Consider the following 21,362-nt stretch of genomic DNA (forward strand, 5'->3'; position numbering starts at 1 on the left):
AAGCACAGTCCTTGTTCTTGAAGAACTATTTGTCCAGAGAAACCCTCCGGGACATAGACCTGAGAGCTGAATCATGGGATACTCATTTAGTTTTTATGAGTTGCCATGAGGGTTGGCGTGAGCAGGGAAGGCTTCGGGAAGAGGTCAGAATTATGAGGGCCTTGACGTAAGTAAAGGACATTGAGCATGAGTTCAAAGTTTCAACTGGTTTCATCTAGATCAGGAATTTTTGGAAATTCGATGGGCATGTGTTTTCTTACAGACTTGTTTAAATACCTTTGAAATATTTAAAAAGTTTTCTAGTGAAATCGACATTTTTGTCAGGCCTCGCGTCTGAATTGTGAAACTACAGAGGCTCCACTCAGCAGCCGCGGAGCTGGCTCTCTTGCACCTCCTACAGCTGGAGGTGTGCAGCAGCAGTCTCCCTTCCCGGAAGCTTTAGGTTTGGACTCCTCACCGGGCTGTTTTTGTTCTCATTTTGAAGGGAAGTGGGCAGGAAACGAATGTGTCCTGTACCTAGGAGAGCATCTGAAAAGCGGCAGGCACTGATACGTGTCAAAGGAGATGGATGCGTGGATGCATGGGCTTGGAAAGCCACACCATCCACTTTCCCACTCCCTTCTTCCCTCTTTCATTTGGCACTGAAACAGGATGAAAATGAGGTAGTTGTTTTGCTTGTCATAAAAAGAAAGAATTTAAGCATGATCTCATCATTTTGCCTTCTTCCCCTTCCTCCATTCATATTGAACGGAGACTGGGAATAGAAATGAATAAAGTGGATTGGGTTTTAGCAGCAAAAGGAAAAGCATGGATGACGGTGAACAGTAAAACACTTGCTTGTCCAAACGTGGCAGGGGCGGTTTTATTCTAAGTGGTTGTTACCATAAGGAATTTAGAAACAACATTGTCACTTCTTTAGGTTTCAAAGAGAACTCAAAACTTGTTTCTCATCTAAAACCTCCTCATTTTTAAAGAAATGTTGGCCATCTTTTTCCTAACTGTGTTGTACAAACAAAACATCTCTGCAGGCTGGGAGTGACCCAAGGACTTTTAGGATATAATTTCTGTACCTTCTGGTCTTTAACCAATCCAACAAACACTTTGCAACACTGAGGTGGAATTTTTGAGGTAGCCAGTTTTTAAAGATTTGGATATCATGTCTGAAGGAGAGGAGACTAATCTGAGTTTTTCATACAGACTAGGGTTCATGAGTTCTCCACACTCTTGCCTGGTTTCTCAGTGGCCTGACGGTGAGGATGGTGAGAAAGCCCACGGCTACGTGAAAGATGCCGCGCTCAGCAGCATGGCTGGTGAGCTGTTTGGTCCTACGGTATTAGATATCCAAACCCAGTTATTTTAGACTTCGTGGCTAATGAGGGGATTGTGCGGCTGGAAAGGGCCAGTGGAGGATGGAGACACAAATTACTCCTCGGTGAGTGAAGTTATTAGAATCAAAAGCTGTGCTTTCCTTTGATTTTCAACTTGCGTGAGCCTGTATAGAAAACGGTGCAGAAGAGTTGTGCAGAGTCGCATTTCCCGTTTACTGTTCCTTGCCCTCTGGTATTTGAGCCATTCACTCCTGTACTGAACACATACTTACGACATAGGAAATGTCAGCCAGTACTCTCGGCGCTGTGGGTGTAGCAGACAACATAACAAAGTCCCCGGCCTCGGGGAGTGTGTAGTTTAGTATGAGGACCTGGTGGGGTGCCTCACAGGTTGGATGGAACTCCGGAAGAGCTGACAATTCATCACTCCCTCCAAGCCCTCAGAACTATGCCATTGCTTGAATTAGATTTTAGAAGAGAAGTGGCAATTGAGGATATTTAGGGAATCTAGGCAGGAAGATCACCTATTTCTCTGGGTTATCCACAGGGCGTTTTAAGGTGGCCCTGGAGGAAAAGTCCTGACGGTCTTGCTTCAGGGGTAGCTCCCACTGCCTAGTGTTTCTTTGAAACCCCTTTATAATCCTCTCAGCAAGTTCATCTCTGCTTTGGAACACCTTTGGAATTGGTGAGGAGTCTCAGCATGTGCTGTTGGAAATGCAACCCTTGGGGCGTTTATTCCTTAACTCAGAAAGCACCAAGGAATAAAGAATAAAATTTCTTCACTGCAGGATTGCCTAGCTGTACGTATTACTCATAGCTTCTGTCATTGAGTGTGGCAGATATAATAGTAAACTTCATTTTGATATGTTTTGAATGGTCTGTATTTAATTAGCAGGCGTGTCCAACCCACGGCCTGCAGGCCACAGGTGGCCCAGGATGGTTATAAATGCTGCCTGACACAAAACTGTAAATTTACCTAAAACCTTTTTTTTGCTCATCAGTTTTTGTTAATGTTTGTGTATTTAATGTGTGGCCCAGAGACGCCAAAACGTTGGACACCCCTGCACAGGGCCTACTACTAAGGATGTTTGTCAGAGTCCATTCTGTTATTCATTTACGTACCTATTTATTTAGTATTGGTGCACGGTTAGCTAGGTAACCATGTAAATTACGCCACTGTCTTTTGTCTCTTACTAAAAGAGCTCCTGTTAGGTCTGGCTCAAGTGTTAATGTTAGAAATGTTTATTTCTGGACTATTTGATCATAAATTCATGAAAGAGAAGCAGTGCCATGTGACTAGGAAATCACATACCTTTTAAAATGTCAGGATCAAGCACACTGAGACTCACTCAGACAGGAAGTTCGTTTTTGGATCAGTGGCTTCTTCAGAGTCAAGGGATGAATTATCACTCCTGCGACTTTTATTTCTGGGCTTCTCGCAGTCCCTGTTGGGACCTAAAGGCAAGCACACAGCTGTTTTGTTTATACATCAGTCTGGATGGAGCCCAGAAGATACCAAATGAACGTGCTGGACATCAGGATGTCATGGCTATTTATTAACAGAGGAAAGAAGCTGACTGCATATGTGTTCGATGAAGGAGCTCCCTCTTAGAAATGGTGGGACAACTCTGCACAGCATATTGCTGTAACTTGGCAATTTAATAGTGATAATATATTTTAATTTAACAAACTCAGGAATTTGATAGGAATATAAAATTGAAAAACAGCAAATATCAGAATCTATCGTCACAGTTCATTTTTTATAGTGATGTCAATCAAGGGGAAGCTTAAATACACTTGATAAGGTCAAAGACTGTATCAGGAATATACAATGTATGCCCCCCGTTCAGTCCATGCAAACACACAGGTACATATATACACACGCAAATAAAATCCTGATCATCCTATCTTGGCTACTTCTCTGATTAAATTTATGGATTTTTGCTTGACCTTTAGTATATCCCTAAAGTCAAATTTTCAGGTACATACACATAACATTTAGTACCCAGACAAGTATGCGTCATTGACTTTCTAGTTCAAGATAAACACATTTTTATCAAGGACTTTGAGCCAAAAATCCATAAGCCTTAGATGGGAAGTTAGGACGCCTGGACTCTGATCCCGGTTTAACAGAGAGGCTTTTTGGGTAAGTTTTTAAAAACCTTTTGGTGGGGTGGGTTGGGGCACGGTTGGGGGGAGGAGTCATAGGATGATTTTGGTGCATGGGGTGGGGGCGCATCCATTTATTTGGGACACCAGACTCATGCAGTCCAGCCTCCTTCTTTATGCAAAGTCGATTGTCTGTACCTGTGTTCTGCACTGATACTGAGCCCCTCCTGGGAATAACTCATTCCCTTTGGCGGTGGTCTTCGACAGACAGGCAACACGTGACTCTGCTGCATGGCTCTGCACCCATTGAATGTTTACGTGGGGACTGTCATGAGCAAAGACAGTACCTGCCGCCGTGACGTGGTCATGAGGACGAAGTGATTTTTAATAAATACAGTCCACTTAGAAGAGTCTGACACGGTGTCATTCCAACTTTAGTGACGATGGTAAGTGCCACCGCCACCACTACTGTCTGCCAGGCTCTGGGCTAGAAGAAAAATATGAAAACAGCCATGGCCTCTGCCTCCGTCAAACTAACTCATCACCTGGTGTGTCTGATCGCAGACTTCAGCGTCTACCAGGCGAGTCAGGGCGCGCAGACGCCGTGGCGGGCAGCACGGCCCTGCAGGCTGTTGCCAACTCTTGCTTCTCCAGAGAAGTTAGAAATGTGGGTTACTATGTGAAATCTCCCAACTTATAATGGAATGTCAGTTAAAAGAATTGCTTTGTGGGCTAAAAGCAGCGGCAAGTGGAGATGGCCACGTACAACTGCTAGACACGCTGGCCCTTATAGTCCAATTCCCCATTTTTTTTTTTTTTTTTTGGCGGGGGTGTAACCCAACCCAGAGGTGAGCAAAGATCAATCGTCAGTTAATCTTTAATTTGTGGCTCCTCCACGAGCTGCCCAGTACGTATGGAGGCTGGGAGTGTGCAGGGCAGGACTGAGCATTAGGTGCTATCTCTTCCGTGGGTGCAGAGGCAGAGGTACGAACAGGTCTGTGAGTCGGGGTCCGGGCGGCGGGAATGACGAGCGCTTAGGCAATTACCTTTTGCCAGAGAACACAAGGACACTGTAGAGCTCAGGTAGGTGAAGAGTTTAACACAATTTATTTTATGCTTAAATAATTGACTAGGTCATCCAGTGTATGGTTTTTCATACATATGTCATTAGAGCGATGTGTCAATGAATGCTGATTTTTATATGAATAGAATCAACAAATTAAAAGAATTTCACCAAAACCCAAATAAAAATGCCCTTTAAAACACAGCAGCCTTATTAACCTACTATGACACCGCTAGAATGGTTACGAATGATTGGCTTACGGAAAGGTGTCTACATCTTGTAGCCAGTACACGATACAGTAAGAGTTTTACAGCGTGCTGCCATTCTACGAGCTAAGGGTTTCTGTTCAGTCCATTTTAAACACCCCCGACTGGGGCCTCTTATGAGCACCATCCACCTCTAAAGCGGCAAGCATTACCCCCTTTGAAGCACTAACAGAGAGCACCCCCCCTCCCCCTAAAGCAACTACTGTATAGGTTGTTTTTTTTTTCCATTTTTAGGTCATTTCATTGGAAAATTGGCAATAGCAACAAATATTAGATGAAGGGCTTTGTGTTTCCAGATAAAATCCCCTGTGTTGCAGTGTACTGTAGTGTTTGCAAAATTGGAAAAGGTTTAATCAAAATAAGGTGATACACATGCATCAAAATATTAGTATTCTGAAGAAAAAATTTTTTCACAGAACTACAGAATTCCTCACTTTGGGAATTATTTAAATTTGCAGCAGATTTTAAAGATTTGCTTTTTTTTAAAATCAAGCTAGCAGTTTTGCATATACAAACATTATAATTGCTAATATACAAGAATCAGTGAAGGTCCCCCGACCCCCCAGAACGCCTCCGGCCTCTGCTAGGGTGAAGTCACTCGAGACCTCTATTATGTTAAATGCATTTGCAATATTCTGTGTCCTAAGAGGCAGTGCCTTATCAACATTTATTCTATTTTTCTGTTAGAATTTATACAGTATTATTATTTACAGCAAAACTATAGATGTTTTTAAAAAAGAAACAAGTAGTGTTTATACCCTGACAGTTTGGGTCCAAGAAAAATAAGGCGAGCTGTTGTGGATTTAGTAACTTTAGTGTTTCTCTGTGTGATCTCATCAGTCCGTCTCCTCCCGTCTCTTCTGGAGGCAGGAATCTCTTCCTTTCATGAGTGACGCCAAAGTGCTGGAGATACACTGTAACAGCATGGCTTCTTGTATATACACTGCATTGCTCATTGCACACGGGCCAGTCCTGGGGATGAAAGTGGATTTCCATGCTCTGTAAATTGGCTCATGCTAAATTAAAATGTGGGTAGTTTTTTCTTCTTTTTTCTTTTTGTGGAAAAAAAAAATCATGCCATTAATGGGTGGAAGCGGCAAACACACACACCCTTCTCCGTGAATTTTTACTTCCTGCTGATGTGTCTTCCACGAATTTCTCAATACTGGCAGTAAAAACATATGATCCTGTGGAAAGACAGATCAAGTAGGTAATGAGTTTAGCTTGCTTTCTTTTCTTTAAAAGGAGACCTTGCCTAAGCCTCTCTTGCCATTCAATAGAAAAGCCTCAGATTAGAATGGGGGCCCTCTGCTCCCTCATGGGGTGGTTTAGCATGGTACTTTGACTCAGGCTAGCGCCAGCTGCCTCAGAGGACAAGGCCCTGAGGTGTGCTGCAAAGTTCGTTGAAGGCAATGACCTTCTGACCTCCATGTAACTTGTTTACTCTATTTGTGGTTTTAGAGACTGAGTAAGAAAGACCATTTTCTAGATCTGTTTCTGATGCTCAGGTCACTCAGGTACTCGGGAGAGCTCCAGGGGCCTCTGTCTTACCCGAGACATGAGGCTGACAGAGGTGCTGATTTCCACCAACAGCAAAACATCAGGGGTACGAGGTTCGTGGACACAGAGGGCCAGAGATATGGAGGCAGGATGGAGCAGCTCGGTCATGACTGGGTTTTAAGTCTCTCACCCCCCCAAAAGGGAGGACAGTGTCATTACTTCCTTACTATGAAACTGCTTTCCCATTTGCAAAATAAAGTGAAAGACTATCTTCAACCATTGGAAGAAATATTTATCTTTTCCTGCCCCACGTCAGTCAAGATGGAATAATTTTTTTTTTAATTGAGGCTCCTCTAATAGTGTCTTGCCTTGCTGGATAATACTTGCATAAAATGTGTTTTATAGCCAGTGTTAGTATGTCAAAAAAACCCCAACATTCTTTGGCAGAGGCTCTCATACTTTTGCGCAGTATGTGTTGTTCTTGGTAGGAACTTCTCCATAAAACAGCCCTATTCCTACATGTGCTTCCTCCTCGTTCAGTGTGGAAGGTGACAAACTTGAGCGCCAGCCTGAGAACGAGACAGAACCCCTAGGGAAAAGGCTGAGGCAAAGGCACGAACTTTAGGACCAACCCTGTTCACGGACATGTGAGCGACAGACTGCTCTTCCAGGTCTGGGAGAACCTACAAGATTGTTTCTGTTAGGGCCCGAAAGTGGTCCCAGTGACCTTGACGTTGTTTACTTATCCTGGGAGAGTTTCTTTCCCTTTAGATGGATCACCCAGGACACCTTGGCTTATGTAGACATGTCGATTCAGCACTTCCTCAGTCTGCTCTACTGTGGTTCTGGCTTCCTTTTCTGTTTTAAAAGTGCTACTGACCTCCACGCCCCAGGTCACTAATGCTTGGAGCCAAGAACACCGAAGTATCAATTCCTTCTGGGGTGATTTCAACACCTGCCCCCTCCCATGACTCTGCAGAGGCTCCAGGGAAGGAAAGTGACTCATTTGGGCAGGCCATGGCCCTGAAGGTGTGCGAATTGGAGTAAGAAGATCAGGATTTTCTCACCTCTCTTTTTACATTATTCCTAATCTTCCAGGCACCAGGCTTCTTAGATGGTCCTATAATGTTACCCTAGTGCTGTGCTCTTGAGCTGTTTTCTTAGGGAAAAATCCTCAGCAACTTTTTCTAATCAATACCCCCCACCCCTGCTTTTTACAGCTTAATTGATATATACTTTATATACCATACAATTCACCTATTATAAATATGTACTTTGATAATTTTTAGTAAATGTACGTAGATGGGCAACCCAGTTTAACTTATTTTGTTTTGTTTCATCTTCCAAAAACCAATCTAACTTCCAAGGTTAATCTTGGAATAAGCAAGGTCTTTCTCTTACCACCCAATGCAAATGACCATTATCTTTCTAGAAATACTGGATATGTTTCTATGATCTTAAAAAATGCTATTAATTATCCCCATTTATATTCAGGTATGATTTGAGTGATAGTTTAAAAAAAGTTGGGAGTCAGTTCCCATTATAAAAATCTCTCCTGTTCTCAGTCACAAAATCAGAGTATGTTGGCCCCAACCATACAGGGCACAGGAAGGTCATTCATTGGATAAAAACGTTTACACCAAGTTGCATGAAAAAGCATTGGAGCCCTGGCCAAGTGCCTGTGCGCCCGTTATAAAATATTGACGCTCTGTATAAACTGTGATAAGAGCGACATCTGATGGAAAGGTATGAGAGTGCGGGATCCATAGAGATGACATTTCAGAGAAAGAATGAGTCACCTTCCCTTTCTGGGTTTAGGTAATAGATTCCAGATAGCAGTATTTGCATTTAGGAATCTGTCTTTGGGTTTTGCAGGCCTTTCAAACACAAAGGTAATAGAAATCAAATCAAAAGGTTAATCATTCCTTTTCATCATTTTACTATAATTCTTTTTCAATTTTAAGAAACACTTTGAAATATAGAAAAGCAGCTATTCAATGGATTTTCATGACAGTTTGTATTTCACAGATGAATGTTGTCCTTTCCCCATTACATTTCAAGTCAGGAGCACGCGTGAGTTATACCCAACTTTTCCTTGTGGGTCCACATACCAAGTGGCTATTAGCCCCTCATGCTTAGAGCTTGAAAAAAGCTCTCTGCAGTTCAGCTCAAAGAACCTTTTCAGGCTTATTGCCCACTGCTCTCCTCCACTGGAAAGCTTTGCTTCCGAATCTCCGGTGGTTCTCACACTTGGGTGCACATTAGCATTATCTTGGGAGACTTAAAAATTCCCAATGTCCTGGCCCTATCTGATATCAGTTTATTTAGAATTTCTTGAGGTGAAACCAGCATCAAAAGAACCTTCAGAAAGCTCTAGATGACTCCAACGTTCAATCAAGTTTGCGAACCAGTGTTCTGGAGGAGCGCTTCTCGAGGTTCAAGGTGCATATATATCACCTAGTAGAATGGGCTAAACCCAAAGACTCTGCATTTCTAACAAGACTCCCAGGTGATGCTGATGCTGATGGTCCGCAGACCACACACACCAGCAGGATCTGGAGGATACAGACTACCTGTCATCAACACATTGGCCTCCGGCTCCTTTTTCTTTGCTCATAAGGTCATATCCACTTAAACTTACCTTCCTAATCTTCATTTGTATCTAACCCCCTCTACCCTTCAGGTTGGTTTCAAATGCCATCTCCCTGAAAGTGCAGACTGCTCTCCCTAATGAGATCCACCTTTGCAGGTTAATGCTTTCTCATCTTTAAAGACTTAGCTCTGCTATGGCTTAAGGAAAGCCCTTCCTGATACGCCTTCCCTAGAGCCCACTGAGAACATGGAGCATTCGTTACTCTAGTCCTTCCTTTCTCTTATCTTCTGCTTTTCATTGGACCCCGGATTTTGTGTTTTTAGTGCTTGAACAACATTTGTCCCATCTCTTCCCTCCTTGCAGGGTGAGAGTTCCAGAAAGGCAGGGGGCCATGGAGGTTTTATTCATGATTGCATATCTGGCCTTTTCATTCTAAGCCAATTGGAAGGTTGAATATTGTTTGAAGGAATGAATGAAACAAGTCAGCTTTTTGACTCAGCTATAGCGTTGCCCTGGCAAGCATGGGCATGGCTGCCACTCTTGGCTGGGAGATCCAGGGTGTCTCCCCTGCACAGGTCTGGAATATAGCTCCCCTGCAGTCTTCTGCAGCTTATATCTGGGCAACTTCCCTTGCCACAGCCCCCCCCCCCCCCCCCCCGATCAGCCCTCAAATGGCACACTAAAGTAAATGCATTACAGAGTATAGCAACCTTAAAAATGAAATTTTATTTTATTTTTTAAAAAAATGGGAGTGTTTTTACTATGTAGAGTGTGAAGAAGTTTACTGCAGGTTGCCTTGTATTGGGTTGGTCAAAAAGTCCATTTAGGTTTTTTGGTAAAATAAGACATTTTTCATTTTCACCAATAACTTTGTTGATTTAGATGTTTTGAATCTATCAGCCATCTCCCACTACCGGCTTCTGGTGGGTAGGGGCCAGGGGTGCTGCTAAACATCTTCCAATGCATAAGACAGCGCCACAGCAAGAATTATTGGCCAAAATGTCAATAGTACCAAGACACTTCGCAAACTGCTTTTGACGTGTTCCATCAGTCACAGCACCTTCTCCATCCACTGCACAGATGTTTTTGCATTTCAGTTGTGTTTTTACCTTTCTTGAAGTAATAAAGCATAATATGCTGAAAATGTTGTGTATCTTCTTCCATCTTCAGTATTAAAATGGCTGCACAAAAATTCACCAATTTTGATAAATTTTAGAAAAACACACTGATATGACAGCTGTCACAATGCAATCTGAAAAAATTATTTCGAGTGATGCTAAAGACAACTGAGCACTACCATAGCCATCGTACGGAAAAAACTAAACAGACTTTTTGGCCAACCTGATACAAACTTTGATTCGCAGTTTGCTTTTAGTTCTTTAGTAGTCATCAAATTCTAATATTTAACTATTAGTAAGTAATAGTAATGAACTAGGTACTGGATAAGTTTAAATATCTTGGCTTTTGATCATCAGCTATAGGACCTTGGGTAAGTCATTTAACTTTTCAAAATTTCATTTCCTCATTTATAAAAAAGGATAGTAGTATTTAACCTTATAGTGTTATTTTAGGCATTATATGAGAAGATATATGTATATATATATAGATAGATATAGGAGATATATATAATTATATATAAGATATATATAATCTTACCTAGTACCTGTCATACAATAATTATTTGCTAGAATAAGACTATTATTCATAAATAATTTCAGAAAGACAGCTTGCTATAATAGAAAGGGCACCAGGCAGACTGTCAGTGATCTTGAGTTCAAGTCCTGGCTCTATCAATCATGAGCTGTGTGACAGCAGAAATGTCACAAGACGTCTCTGAGCCTTAGTCAACAAAACGGGCCTGACCTGGCGCCAGGCTTGTTTGATGGACTACACAAGAAGAAAATGGAAAAGCACTTTATAAATGACAAATCGCTATATACTATGTACAAATCTTTATAGTGATTTTAAGCCATTGGCTTTTCCTTACATTAAAAATAGAATGGCTGTGACTCAACATTAAAGAAAAGCAGGTTCAGGGTTCAGATAACTCAAAATTCCACTGGCTTTAAATGGGAAATAAAAATTTGACGTCACCATCTGAGATTCAGTGAAATTTGGCAGCATCCCACCTGCTTAGTTGTTCTGCAGCCAGCAGGGCTATACAAATTCTCAATATAGTTGCAAATTGATCTCTCCAGAGCACACATTCAGTGGCCTGGACTTCCAGGCAGCATTCTTGGATGCATGTCCGAGGTTCACTGTGGAAGGTAAATGCCACCTGGAGAGTAAAGTGAGGCCTGCAGGCACATCGCAGTTCTTTCCATCGGACACGGAGTCTACTTTCCCTGCCATTACTGTCACATTCATATGGATTCTCCGGCCTGCGTTTCCGTCTCCTTTGAGTGGCACAGCATTGTCATACCAGTTTTGGTGTCATTTATTCATGGACATCGGGTATATGTTACTCTAGAAAAATGGCTTGGCTAGCGTGGGTGACTTTTCTGGTTTATTCCCATTAGCATCTGAGTCTGACTAAATGAGATGTTAAACTTGAAGGGACACACTAAAGTTGACTGAACTGTTTTCTATTTTTCATTTCATTTATCACTTAGAAATGCTTAAAAGATCAATTCACGACAGCAAACTCACGCTCGGTGTTTTATTAACCTGCTACATAATGTCCTTCATCAAATTTAGCTATAAGACATGTGTAATAGGTGTGTTTATTCTAGATATTGCTACACCGATGCCATCCTTAATTTTCTCAGCTCTTACTCTTGACATTCAATAAAAAGTATCTCTCGATTCAGCCCACCTTTTACCAGCCTCACTGCCCAAGCCAGGGTCTACAGTAGTCTCTGAACAGGTTTTCTCCTCATCCCTTACCGCTACTTCCAAATCCCGCTCTGCCCAGCAGCTAGAGTGAGTGATGCGGAACATAACCTGCATCACACCCCGCCCTTGCCTAAAACCTTCGATGGTTCCCCACCATTCTCATCTTTGCAAAGACCAGGATCTTTAGAGAGAGACACGCAGGGCCTAAACACTCAGTTCTTTCCTACCTCTCCAGATACAATGCAAAAGTCTTCTGTCAGCTACACTGACCTGTTCTCAGTTTCAGTGTTCCTGTTTGTCCCTCCTTCTTGCCTTTGCAGAATGCTATGTTGCTGTGCCGAGGTGAGCCCAAATACTATCACATTTCCCACCCCTCACCCAGTTGAGTCCTACTCGTTCTTTAAAACTCTGACACTACTTTCCCAAAGAAAGCCTTCCTGTTACTCAGACCCAGGGCAAGTCTCTGGTTCTGGAGGCAGCCTCGTAGGGGTTGTGTTCCCTATTTTTGCCATTTTTAATTCATGTGACATTGGGCAATTTTGGGCCAGTTTTCTCACCTGTTAAATGGGGCTGATATGGGCACCTATCCAAGACGGTGGGTTGAGAGAATTAAATGAGGAGCACAAGAGAAACACTTGGAAGCGTATGTACAGTAAATATTGTTTCCAGAGCACTCCACAGTTCTTAGTTTTCTCAATGCCCTTAAATACTGATGTGATTGTTGCAGATACGATCGGTTACCGCCGTGTTGCCTAGCGATGTTTTCTCAGTGCCTCCACAGAAGTGAATAAACAGTGGTAAGGTATTTGGGGGAGGAGGGATTACAAGTTTATTTGGGCCTTAGTTACAGTTACCTCTCATGAGACATAGGCTACATAATTTCTCAGTTCCTTCCCTTTATACTTCATGTACCAGGATTCTGGGGGTTGGGGAGCAGCAGATATATGGATGCAAAAACTGGAATCTGTTTGCTCTCTTTGCTGCTTTGACCACTGGGGCTAAGAGAACCATTGGTGAATGGCCCTAAAGGAATCATCTTGATTTACCTTACGGACTTATGGGGAATTGTTCAAAGCCACATCTGCTTTTTCTCCCCACATTGCCTTTCTAATGGTGGCTATGTAGAAGAAAATAGGACAAAGTCCAACTTAAAAAACAATGTTAGATGAAAACACTCTTCTCTATGAAGAAAGGGTCAGACAACTTTAAACATTTTAACTTAAAAAAAAAGTAGTACCATTAACCTATTTAATTTGGTTTATACAAAATGGTGTATAGGGATTTCATTCATTTAATTTAAACTTGAAAACCACTACATTTCAACCAAAATTACATTCTCAGATGCCGATCAGCTAAAATGGTGAAAGGCTGGATCAATATAATTCTGAGTGTATTTGGAAGAATTACTCATTGCCAAATTGTCTTCCTGTTAGATTGCGCAATGCTACTGCATTTCATACTGAGCCTTTGCTCTTAGAGGAGATGCAAAAATCACTATTTACATTTGGCCCTGCAAACATCACTTACATTTAAGTTCCCGTCTAATCTGTGAGAGAGTTCATGGACTGTGAGCTAGAGTCAAGTTGTAGTGTGTGTATGTACATAAACCTAAAAGTCACTCCAACAACTTTGTATTGGACACTCAAAGCTGGAACACAGCGAAATGAAGAGGAAGGGGGGATCTAAATTATTTAGTGAAATCCCTTATTCGGCTTCATAGGGAGTTAAGTCCTGCTCTTTTATGAGGTGAGCACGCTTATCGCCTTGACTGACCGTTTACTGTTATGAGTGACTCTTCTTCTCCACGTGCCGGATTTCTTTCTTTGTCTTCACCTTAGAACCTTCTCCCTGCTACAAAAGGAATGCACACATTGAGGTTTCACGGCAAAGCAGTTTTAGTTAGAAAGCAGTTCCCATTCTGATTCCTTCAGGCTGGATTAGGATAAGTGAAACACAGTTTAAAGCACTTTGTCACTTCATGTCCAAAAATACAATCTATTTGCTTTAATCGCACAGCTTAGCGTCATCAAGGCAAGCTAGAGAGCACCACCCGAATAAATACGACATACCTGTTCTTCACAACAATTGAGTAGGTTAGTGATGAACTGAAAACATGAGCAGCATGTCCATTTCCAGTAGTATGCTAGAAGAAATCATTGCTAAAGCTCTCTGGGCACCAAACCCCAAATACAGAAAATGCTAGTTAATTATCATTTATGCCCTTTTCAGCCAGCAGAATTTTAAGCGATCTGTTGTAATGAGACTGAAAGTTCTCAGTGAAGCACTAATCACAACCACTGCCATGGAAATGGTTGATCTAAGGAACTTGCTTTTTTTTTTTTTTTTTTTAATTTGTGGAATTACCGACCTCTCCTTCTATTCCAGACCGAGCAGGCATCCATTTCCCATAAAACAAGACCTCTCTTCACCAAGCACTGGGGACAAACTTCTCTGAGAACAAAGCTTTTGTACAAATACTCAGCTTTTACCTCATTTATAATGGAGAATAGTAGCCTTTCCATTCTGATTTAGTCCTTCGGAGAAATTTTCAGTTCTTGTTTCTTATGTAAAGACAGGCCACTAAAGCTTCTACTTTTAAAAGGAAAATGGTAAATATCTGAATAAAGGAAGAAGGAAATCAGTAGAAATGTTTTCTCTGGGAGATGGAGCTCCATCTGCTTAGTCCTGAGTTTAGTTTAGTTTACCAGCACATTGGAAACGGGTGGTTAGGAATCTGAATTCCTCCCAATGAAGAAGGAGGAATTCAGGTTTCCCTGTAGAATATATTGTAGAAAGAAAACATGCAGATTTGATACATGGAGCGTGACCTGAGCTTTTTGCCACTCAAACATTTAAAGCCTGTGCCTTTGCTGGAAACAAATGCTGTCTTCAAATGCCCCCTTGTCCGCGCCCAGACAGGCACTGGGCGTGGGGGGGGCACTGCCAAGGGGTTTGGTGGTGGTAGAGGCTTTTACTTTCTCTGGGAAGCTTGCACCGGCGTGTTCTAACCTCCATAAATGAAGGTATCTATGAAATCTCGGAAGACAGTAAGAGCATATAATGTTAAAGAATGTTAGGAAGAAAAGTCTTTTTCTTTGCCCCTGATCAAATGCACAAGATATCAAAAGCAGCCAAGGCTTCAAGCTGCCACACTGCAGAGGCCAGCCTATTAGCAGCATATTCTAGAGAGTTCACAAAGCTTTCATCCTCTGCTTTCTCTTTGGCAGTCCCTGTCCATTACCACGTCATTATGTTTTCTCTCTTGTGGGATAGCAATCCGTCTTATTACTTTCCGAGTGATCTGTAGGAAGCAACAGTGAAAAGTAGAGATTTTCCTGTTTTCTGTTTCAAGAGATGACGCTACAGCAAACAAACACAACATCTAAATTCCAAGAGAAGCATGAAATCCCAAAGGTGATTACTTTTCTGGTGATGAGGGTGCCTTCTTCATCAGTGAATTGTTCTTCTGTGACAGATTCACCAGGAATGTTTTTTGCTTCCTCTCCCTAAAGGATGTGGCATAGAGATTAGCAACACACCAGGGGAGACCTCCACAGCACTCCCTGCACCACACACATGCTCTGCGAAGTGTTAGAAAAAGAAGGCAAGAATTCTCCTCGCTGTTCCAAAGCAAGGGGGAAACGCTGGCCCCACTGATGGTTATTAAGCAGGCAACCGCATTCAAAGCATCAAACCCCACATATGCCCAAGGATGATGGTAAGCAACAAACTCCAAAAGGAAGACTTTAAACATATATAACTATAGAATTTACAGTTATACATTGCTTTGCAAAGACAAATGTTTCCTTGGTGGAAAAACACTGGGGCCAACGAGTAGGACTCTAATGAGATCATCTCACTCTCAGTCCAGTCCGGTCCATTTCTGTGGACTGCCTTATGTCTAATTTGAATTACAATAGTACCCTAGTTGGGGAATTGTGTTTATCACCCTTTGTTAGTTCAACTTAAAATTTCACTTACTAAGCATGATACATACATTTTTTGAAGCACTGTGAGAAATTTCAGGAAAAATCTTACTTTTTTTAAGACTGAGTCTTTCATAGTTCTTAAAAGAAATGAAAATAGCTGTCTGATGAAGTACTTAGTTTCGGAATATTATTTTCAAGGGAAGGGGTTCTATGTGATTATCTAATCCCTATTGCCACAAATCAAAAAAAAAAAGAAAAAAAAAGAAAAGACATTATAAAAGGAATTTAAGATACTATCTTAAGTTAGTGACTGTTATTTGGTTTAGAAGAGGAAAACGTGTCAAAGACCTTCCTCTAGTGATTTTTAAAAATGGACTGAAATTTTCAGTCTCCAAGGTAGGCTCCTATTTTCCTGCACATAGGAAGTTTGGTAGATTCAGATGGCTTCTTAACATCTCTCTATTAGCTCTCTAATTAATTGTATAACAATAAGAACCAGACAGAGAGAACAAAATGGGACCGTGTTTTGCAATATATAACCTCTGGCCTGACACTCTAGGTTAGTGCCACTCACAGTTTGGAGAACAAGGACAAGCATCTTAAGTACAGGCCTACTCTAGAGACCCATTTTCCCATTAGCCAAACTTCTGTTGAAAAGGTGACCTGGGGACACTGCGGAGCACAGAAGTTACTGAACACCGGTGGGTTTTCTTTAGGAAAAGTGGCAGATCATAAAGAGGACTGCTTAACTTCTGGGACAACGCTGACCTTTCAGTGTTACTGTCACGGGAAAGGGAGCTCTGAAAATTCTGTCAGTGCCAGCGAATGGTGAGAAAACTGTGATCGCTTTATGTCACAACAGGTAGAAAGGCAGTTCTGGTTTACAACGACAGTGTAGAGATGAATGCTGTCTTCTTTTGCTAGCAAAATCCTGCTGTCATTCTTCTTTGTTGTTATGAAGTGACTCTGTATTCTTATAACTTGTGGGCTAACAGGTGTTGACAGTGCGTGGGACAAGGACTCCTTTCGCCTCACTGGGGTACAGAGGTAGGACGAAAGTAAAAGATGTTCCCTGCTGCTCGTTTTGTTCACCCTGAATCTTGCTTATGGTTAGTTTCAATTAGTGCAGTAACAGAAGGAGATTGGAAAAATGTGGTGGTCTTATGTCTAAATGCACTAAAATCTGCTATACGTTTTTATGGGAATATTATTTAGACCTAATGTGATTTAATATTTCCTAATATTTGGAAAAATTTTATTTTAAAAGGCATGAAGATGGTAGAAAAACCAGTAAGAAATCATGAAAGGTTTCACGAAATATGAATGAATGAAATGTTTTTGGAAATGTCTAGCTCTTAAGAGTGTTAGAGTATCCTAGGAAAATCCAATAAAATAGAATCCTATTGGATATATTATGAATGGACTCTTTTGCAGTGGAATGTACCAATTTTTAAATTGTTTGGTCAGTCCCTGAAAGAAATGTGAATAGGCATATATATAAGCATATAGTGAATACATAGAAGTGTACTGATTTATATTAATAGCCTTAGAAAAAAGCCAAGTCCTACTTATAAGTAATAAGCCATATATGTTGTGGAGATCAAGTCTGGTATATAGGCATTTTCATTGTTTCCTACTGAAAATTCATATTGTTTATGTATAATTAAAGTTATAGGTATATCTCTTCATCATAAGTGGCCATTAAATACAGTTAATTAATGCTTTAATGAAGCCAAAATAAATTGTCTGATTATGTAAAAACTCACTAACGTGGATTAGATAGAAATTGATTAGACAGGAAAGACAGTAAGGAGTCACAGAGCACATTTTAAAAAAATCGTCCATTTAAAATTTTGTCAAATATATTGAAGACTAAGTGTTATCAAGGAGAGGTCTTTGGGGCCTTTCCTCAATGACAGACAACCACCTCAAATTAGTTTCTAAAGTTCTGGAAAACATTTTTCCACTTTTAAGCAAACAAAATTCCCCTGCCCCTGTCTTGTCAATGGTATTAATTTTGGCAATACCACCCCCCAAACCTCCCAACACACACTCTTTTCTTCCTATTTCAAAGGAAAATTACAGCACTTACGGTGTCACAGTATCACCCCTGGTGGCCGCCTGAATACAGGCTACCTGTAAGCATTGCACTTTGTAATTTTTATTCCTCTCTCCTTGGCTTTTTGAGTAAAATGAAAGAATAAGTAAATATTAAATGTACCAACTTGCTTTGATGTACAAAACATTAATACTTTAACTTTCCAAAAAATGAAGTGGATATCATATATATGGCACACACATAACTTAGCAAATAACTATACCATGTACATCGTATAATCTATTTTTATGTCCTGAGCAACCCAATTGCTAAGGATATTGTGCATGTACATATTGGTGTATGTGTAGAAAAACACTGAAGCTCATGAGCAGTGGTTACTGCCGGCAATAGAATGGTTAGATCAGACTTTATACGGTCCTGAATTACTTGGTTTGGGGAAAACATACATATAAACTTATTCTGCAAGTCAGTAAAAAAATGTCAAAAGTAGACATAAAAATACAGTTGAATTATGTAGTGAAAATTCAGTTATTTGAATCTTACCAAACTTCATAATAGTTTGGCTGTGAGTTGGTTTAAACTTTTACATTTTTAATCACTGAATTTGCTAAGCAAATAATGTATAAAACAATCTCATAGGACTGGTTAATTTTCTTAAACTGCTTTCAAGCATTTGAAACCACTGTGATATTATCAAATTATACAGAAAGAAATGAATATGGTTATGAGATTTAAAAGATCTCCCAAATAAATGGGAGTTTGTTGCTTTGACTCATTCCTTAGCAACTTAAGAATATTAGATGTAAAATAAATAAATCCACATATGAAATTAAAGAGAAAAATGGTAAAATTATACTTTTGACCAACTCATTATTCAAACTGAATGGCTGAGAAGACAGATGGGCCTAGACTCGTAGTGCGGAACCCCGAGGACACCGGTGTCACTTCCCAGGCAAAGCTCGCTCTGAGAACTCTGAGAGCCAGCTTTGCCTGGGAAGGGTGGTTTTCAGCTTTGGAGATTCTAAGTGGCGAACAATCTAAATATGTTGGTTTAGTCCAAGGTTGGATGGCCCCGTGAAGTCGAATATACCAGCTCCATCAAACAGTTTTCAGGGGAGATAGCCTAATTTAGTCTGGAAAAAGTTATTATTATTTTTATTTGTTCTGGGAGAGAAAGAATACGGTATTATAGAAAAAGCCAGGAGAAGCCACTTTGCTGGAGGGCTAGGGATTGGGTGCTGGTGCCAGAACTGCAATTGCCCCTCTGTCATTCTGTGTGAATTCACTCCTGCCTGATCCTCTCAGCGTTGTCATCCAGTAAAAAATACTGATGATCCCTTTAGGGCCTAAGATTCTCAGTTTATGTTTTTGGCAGAGATGGTTCCCACATCACATTTACCATGTCACATTTACCATATACTATTGTAGTCTCAAGCTCTTTTATATTAGAAAAATACTAACATAGGAATAAAGAGAAAAGCAATAGAAGTGTGACTGACCCTTTTCTACTGCCCTGAAAATCTGAACAGGAAAATACTAATCTGAACGATTCTTATGTATGTAACTTATAAAGATTGTTATACTTATAGCTTCAAATTATAATTATAATTATAATTAATCTCTTTAGCTTTTGATTTCTCCTTTGTATGTCGCATACAAGACATTTCTCAAAGCTTATTTGAGTGATTCTATTGTTTCTACAATACTTTGCCCCGTTATAAAACCCATTCTCTGATGATGCCACCAACGTCCCCTAAAATTCCACTGACTTTAAGAAGTGGGGATTTGGGGAGAACACCAACTCCTCTGTTTCATGATGCCTACAGCATTATAGTGCATTTCGGTCTTTTAAACTTAAGTTCTCAATGAAGATGTTAACATATTTTATATAATTAATTATATATTAAGCTCCAATACATAATAACTAACAAAAGCTAACTTAATGCATGTCTATAATGCTAGAGAAACACAAGAAATAAGTCTCACTGACTTGGGGGCGGGGGTGATGGTTTTATTGTTTTGTTTTTATCTTTTTCAGAGTAATATTTCTTTACCCTCTGCCCTCTCACATTTTGCAGGATTATGTTTCTTTATTTTTTATGTCCTATACAGGGATGGGCAAAGTAGGTTTACAGTTGTGAGTATGTGAAACAGAGTTTATTCTTTTTTTTTTTTAAATCCTCACCCAAGGATATATTTGTTCTTTTTTTTTTTTTTTTTTTTTTTTTTGAGAGAGAGAGAAACATGGATCGTTTGCCTCCTGTAGGTGCCCCCAGTGGGGATCAAACCCACAACCTTTTGGTGTAGGGGATGATGCTCCAACCAACTGAACCACGTGGCCAGGACTATTTTTGTGTTATTAATTCATTATTGTATTATTTATTTGTATTATGACTGGAAATCTCCTTTTGCCCACCCCTGTATAAAGGAGAGCCAGCTTTCATAGAGGGCAGCTATTTTAAAGGCATAAGGTAGATTTGCATGCAATATGACTATATAACATATTAAGCAAAAGGCGCAAGTTACCATATGTCTAGTGTGCTTTTTCTAGACATTTCACTTAAAAATACTATTTCTTGGAGACATTGATTATGGGAATAGCAAAGCCTGGGCAAACAGAGAGTATGGCTTTTAACTCCTTCAGAAAACTGAATTATCTCCTTTTTCTAATTCCAGGAACATGAGGAAAGTGATTATAAGGATTTTATGGATAGCAGGTTGAACACTTGCAAATATGCTAGACACCAATAACTAATTTGGCTTGCCTATATGAAATTTTCAAGTAAGTGATTCATGCTTGTTTTGATAGCTCCCTATTGAGCTCAAGATTGATTTGGGGATAATTTAAGATTTAGACAAGAACTTATATTCTTTCTTAATGTTTCCAGAGTCTGAAAAATTGCACTAGAGCAGATTTTATCCTCTTCTTTAATCTGTTCTACGTGGAAAGTCCAAGCAGCAGGATTAAGAAGTTTAGGTATTAAGATACCTAAGCCAATACCTCTGCTTGCTGTTGGGTCTCCTAACACTTTAGAAATGAATGATGTTTGATAAATGGTTTTCAATATACATTTCTCTTCCTTTCTTTCTACAGCTGCCCACCAAAGAGCCTCAAGTTATTTGGACCACGTTCAGAGGCCTGTGCCTTGAAAACAGCTTCCTAGTTCTCTGCAGTCAATTATTTTAACATTAAGAAAGCTCTCTAAAGACAGTAATACAGACAAGCAGCACACTGAGACACATTCTGCTGGACCTCACCATGCCTCAGGCCAGTGCTTTGAAAGGCCTTTGTAGGGGAAAGCAAGATTTTTTCATAGTGTTCAACTGTGCTGTAACAGGTGAAATTATATTTCTTACTGCAGTAAAAATTGCTTCCTATACTTTAACATACAAAAAAATCAGGTTGCATTTTGTCAATGTGAAAACCTATTTCATTTATTGGGGTGACACTGGTTAATAAAATTATATAGGTTTCAAGTGTACAATTCTATGATATGTCATCTGTATGTTGTGTTGTCTTCCCACCATGCAAAGCAATTAACCAAGGCCACCTCAATAAATTTAATTAAAAACCCCTATTTTAGAAGTTTTTGCTTGATTTGCATAATGTCACATATATGCAGGCTGCAATGCCAAAATTCTCAGTCATAATCTCTTTCTTCTTTATCTTACCACAATTG

General features: G+C 40.3%; 1 protein-coding gene and 1 long non-coding RNA gene across 6 annotated transcripts in view; one reads left to right on the plus strand and one right to left on the minus strand.

Annotated features, from left to right (window-relative positions):
* The first annotated feature begins 4,057 nt into the window (after positions 1–4,057).
* Positions 4,058–21,267, plus strand: LOC123479785 (uncharacterized). The gene is made up of 3 exons (XR_006655528.3): positions 4,058–4,520; positions 20,359–20,464; positions 20,777–21,267. It is a non-coding gene; the product is annotated as an uncharacterized lncRNA (long non-coding RNA).
* ANK3 (ankyrin 3) overlaps positions 4,528–21,362 on the minus strand; it is a 616,244-nt gene continuing 599,409 nt past the window's right edge. For 4 of the 5 annotated variants that reach the window (XM_045195999.3, XM_045196000.3, XM_045196001.2 and 1 more), the window contains 2 exons: positions 13,468–13,545; positions 4,528–5,953 (listed from right to left, as the gene is read on the minus strand). In XM_045195999.3, the coding sequence (XP_045051934.2) occupies positions 13,477–13,545 (69 nt within the window). In that variant the 3' untranslated portion in view covers positions 4,528–5,953; positions 13,468–13,476. Of the gene's footprint in view, positions 5,954–13,467; positions 13,546–14,935; positions 14,996–15,116; positions 15,201–21,362 lie in introns of all 5 variants that reach the window. The other variant, XM_053922530.2, reaches the window with a different exon arrangement.

The sequence above is a fragment of the Desmodus rotundus genome, chromosome 4 (genome assembly GCF_022682495.2).
Source record: "Desmodus rotundus isolate HL8 chromosome 4, HLdesRot8A.1, whole genome shotgun sequence".
Taxonomy (NCBI): Eukaryota; Metazoa; Chordata; class Mammalia; order Chiroptera; family Phyllostomidae; genus Desmodus; species Desmodus rotundus.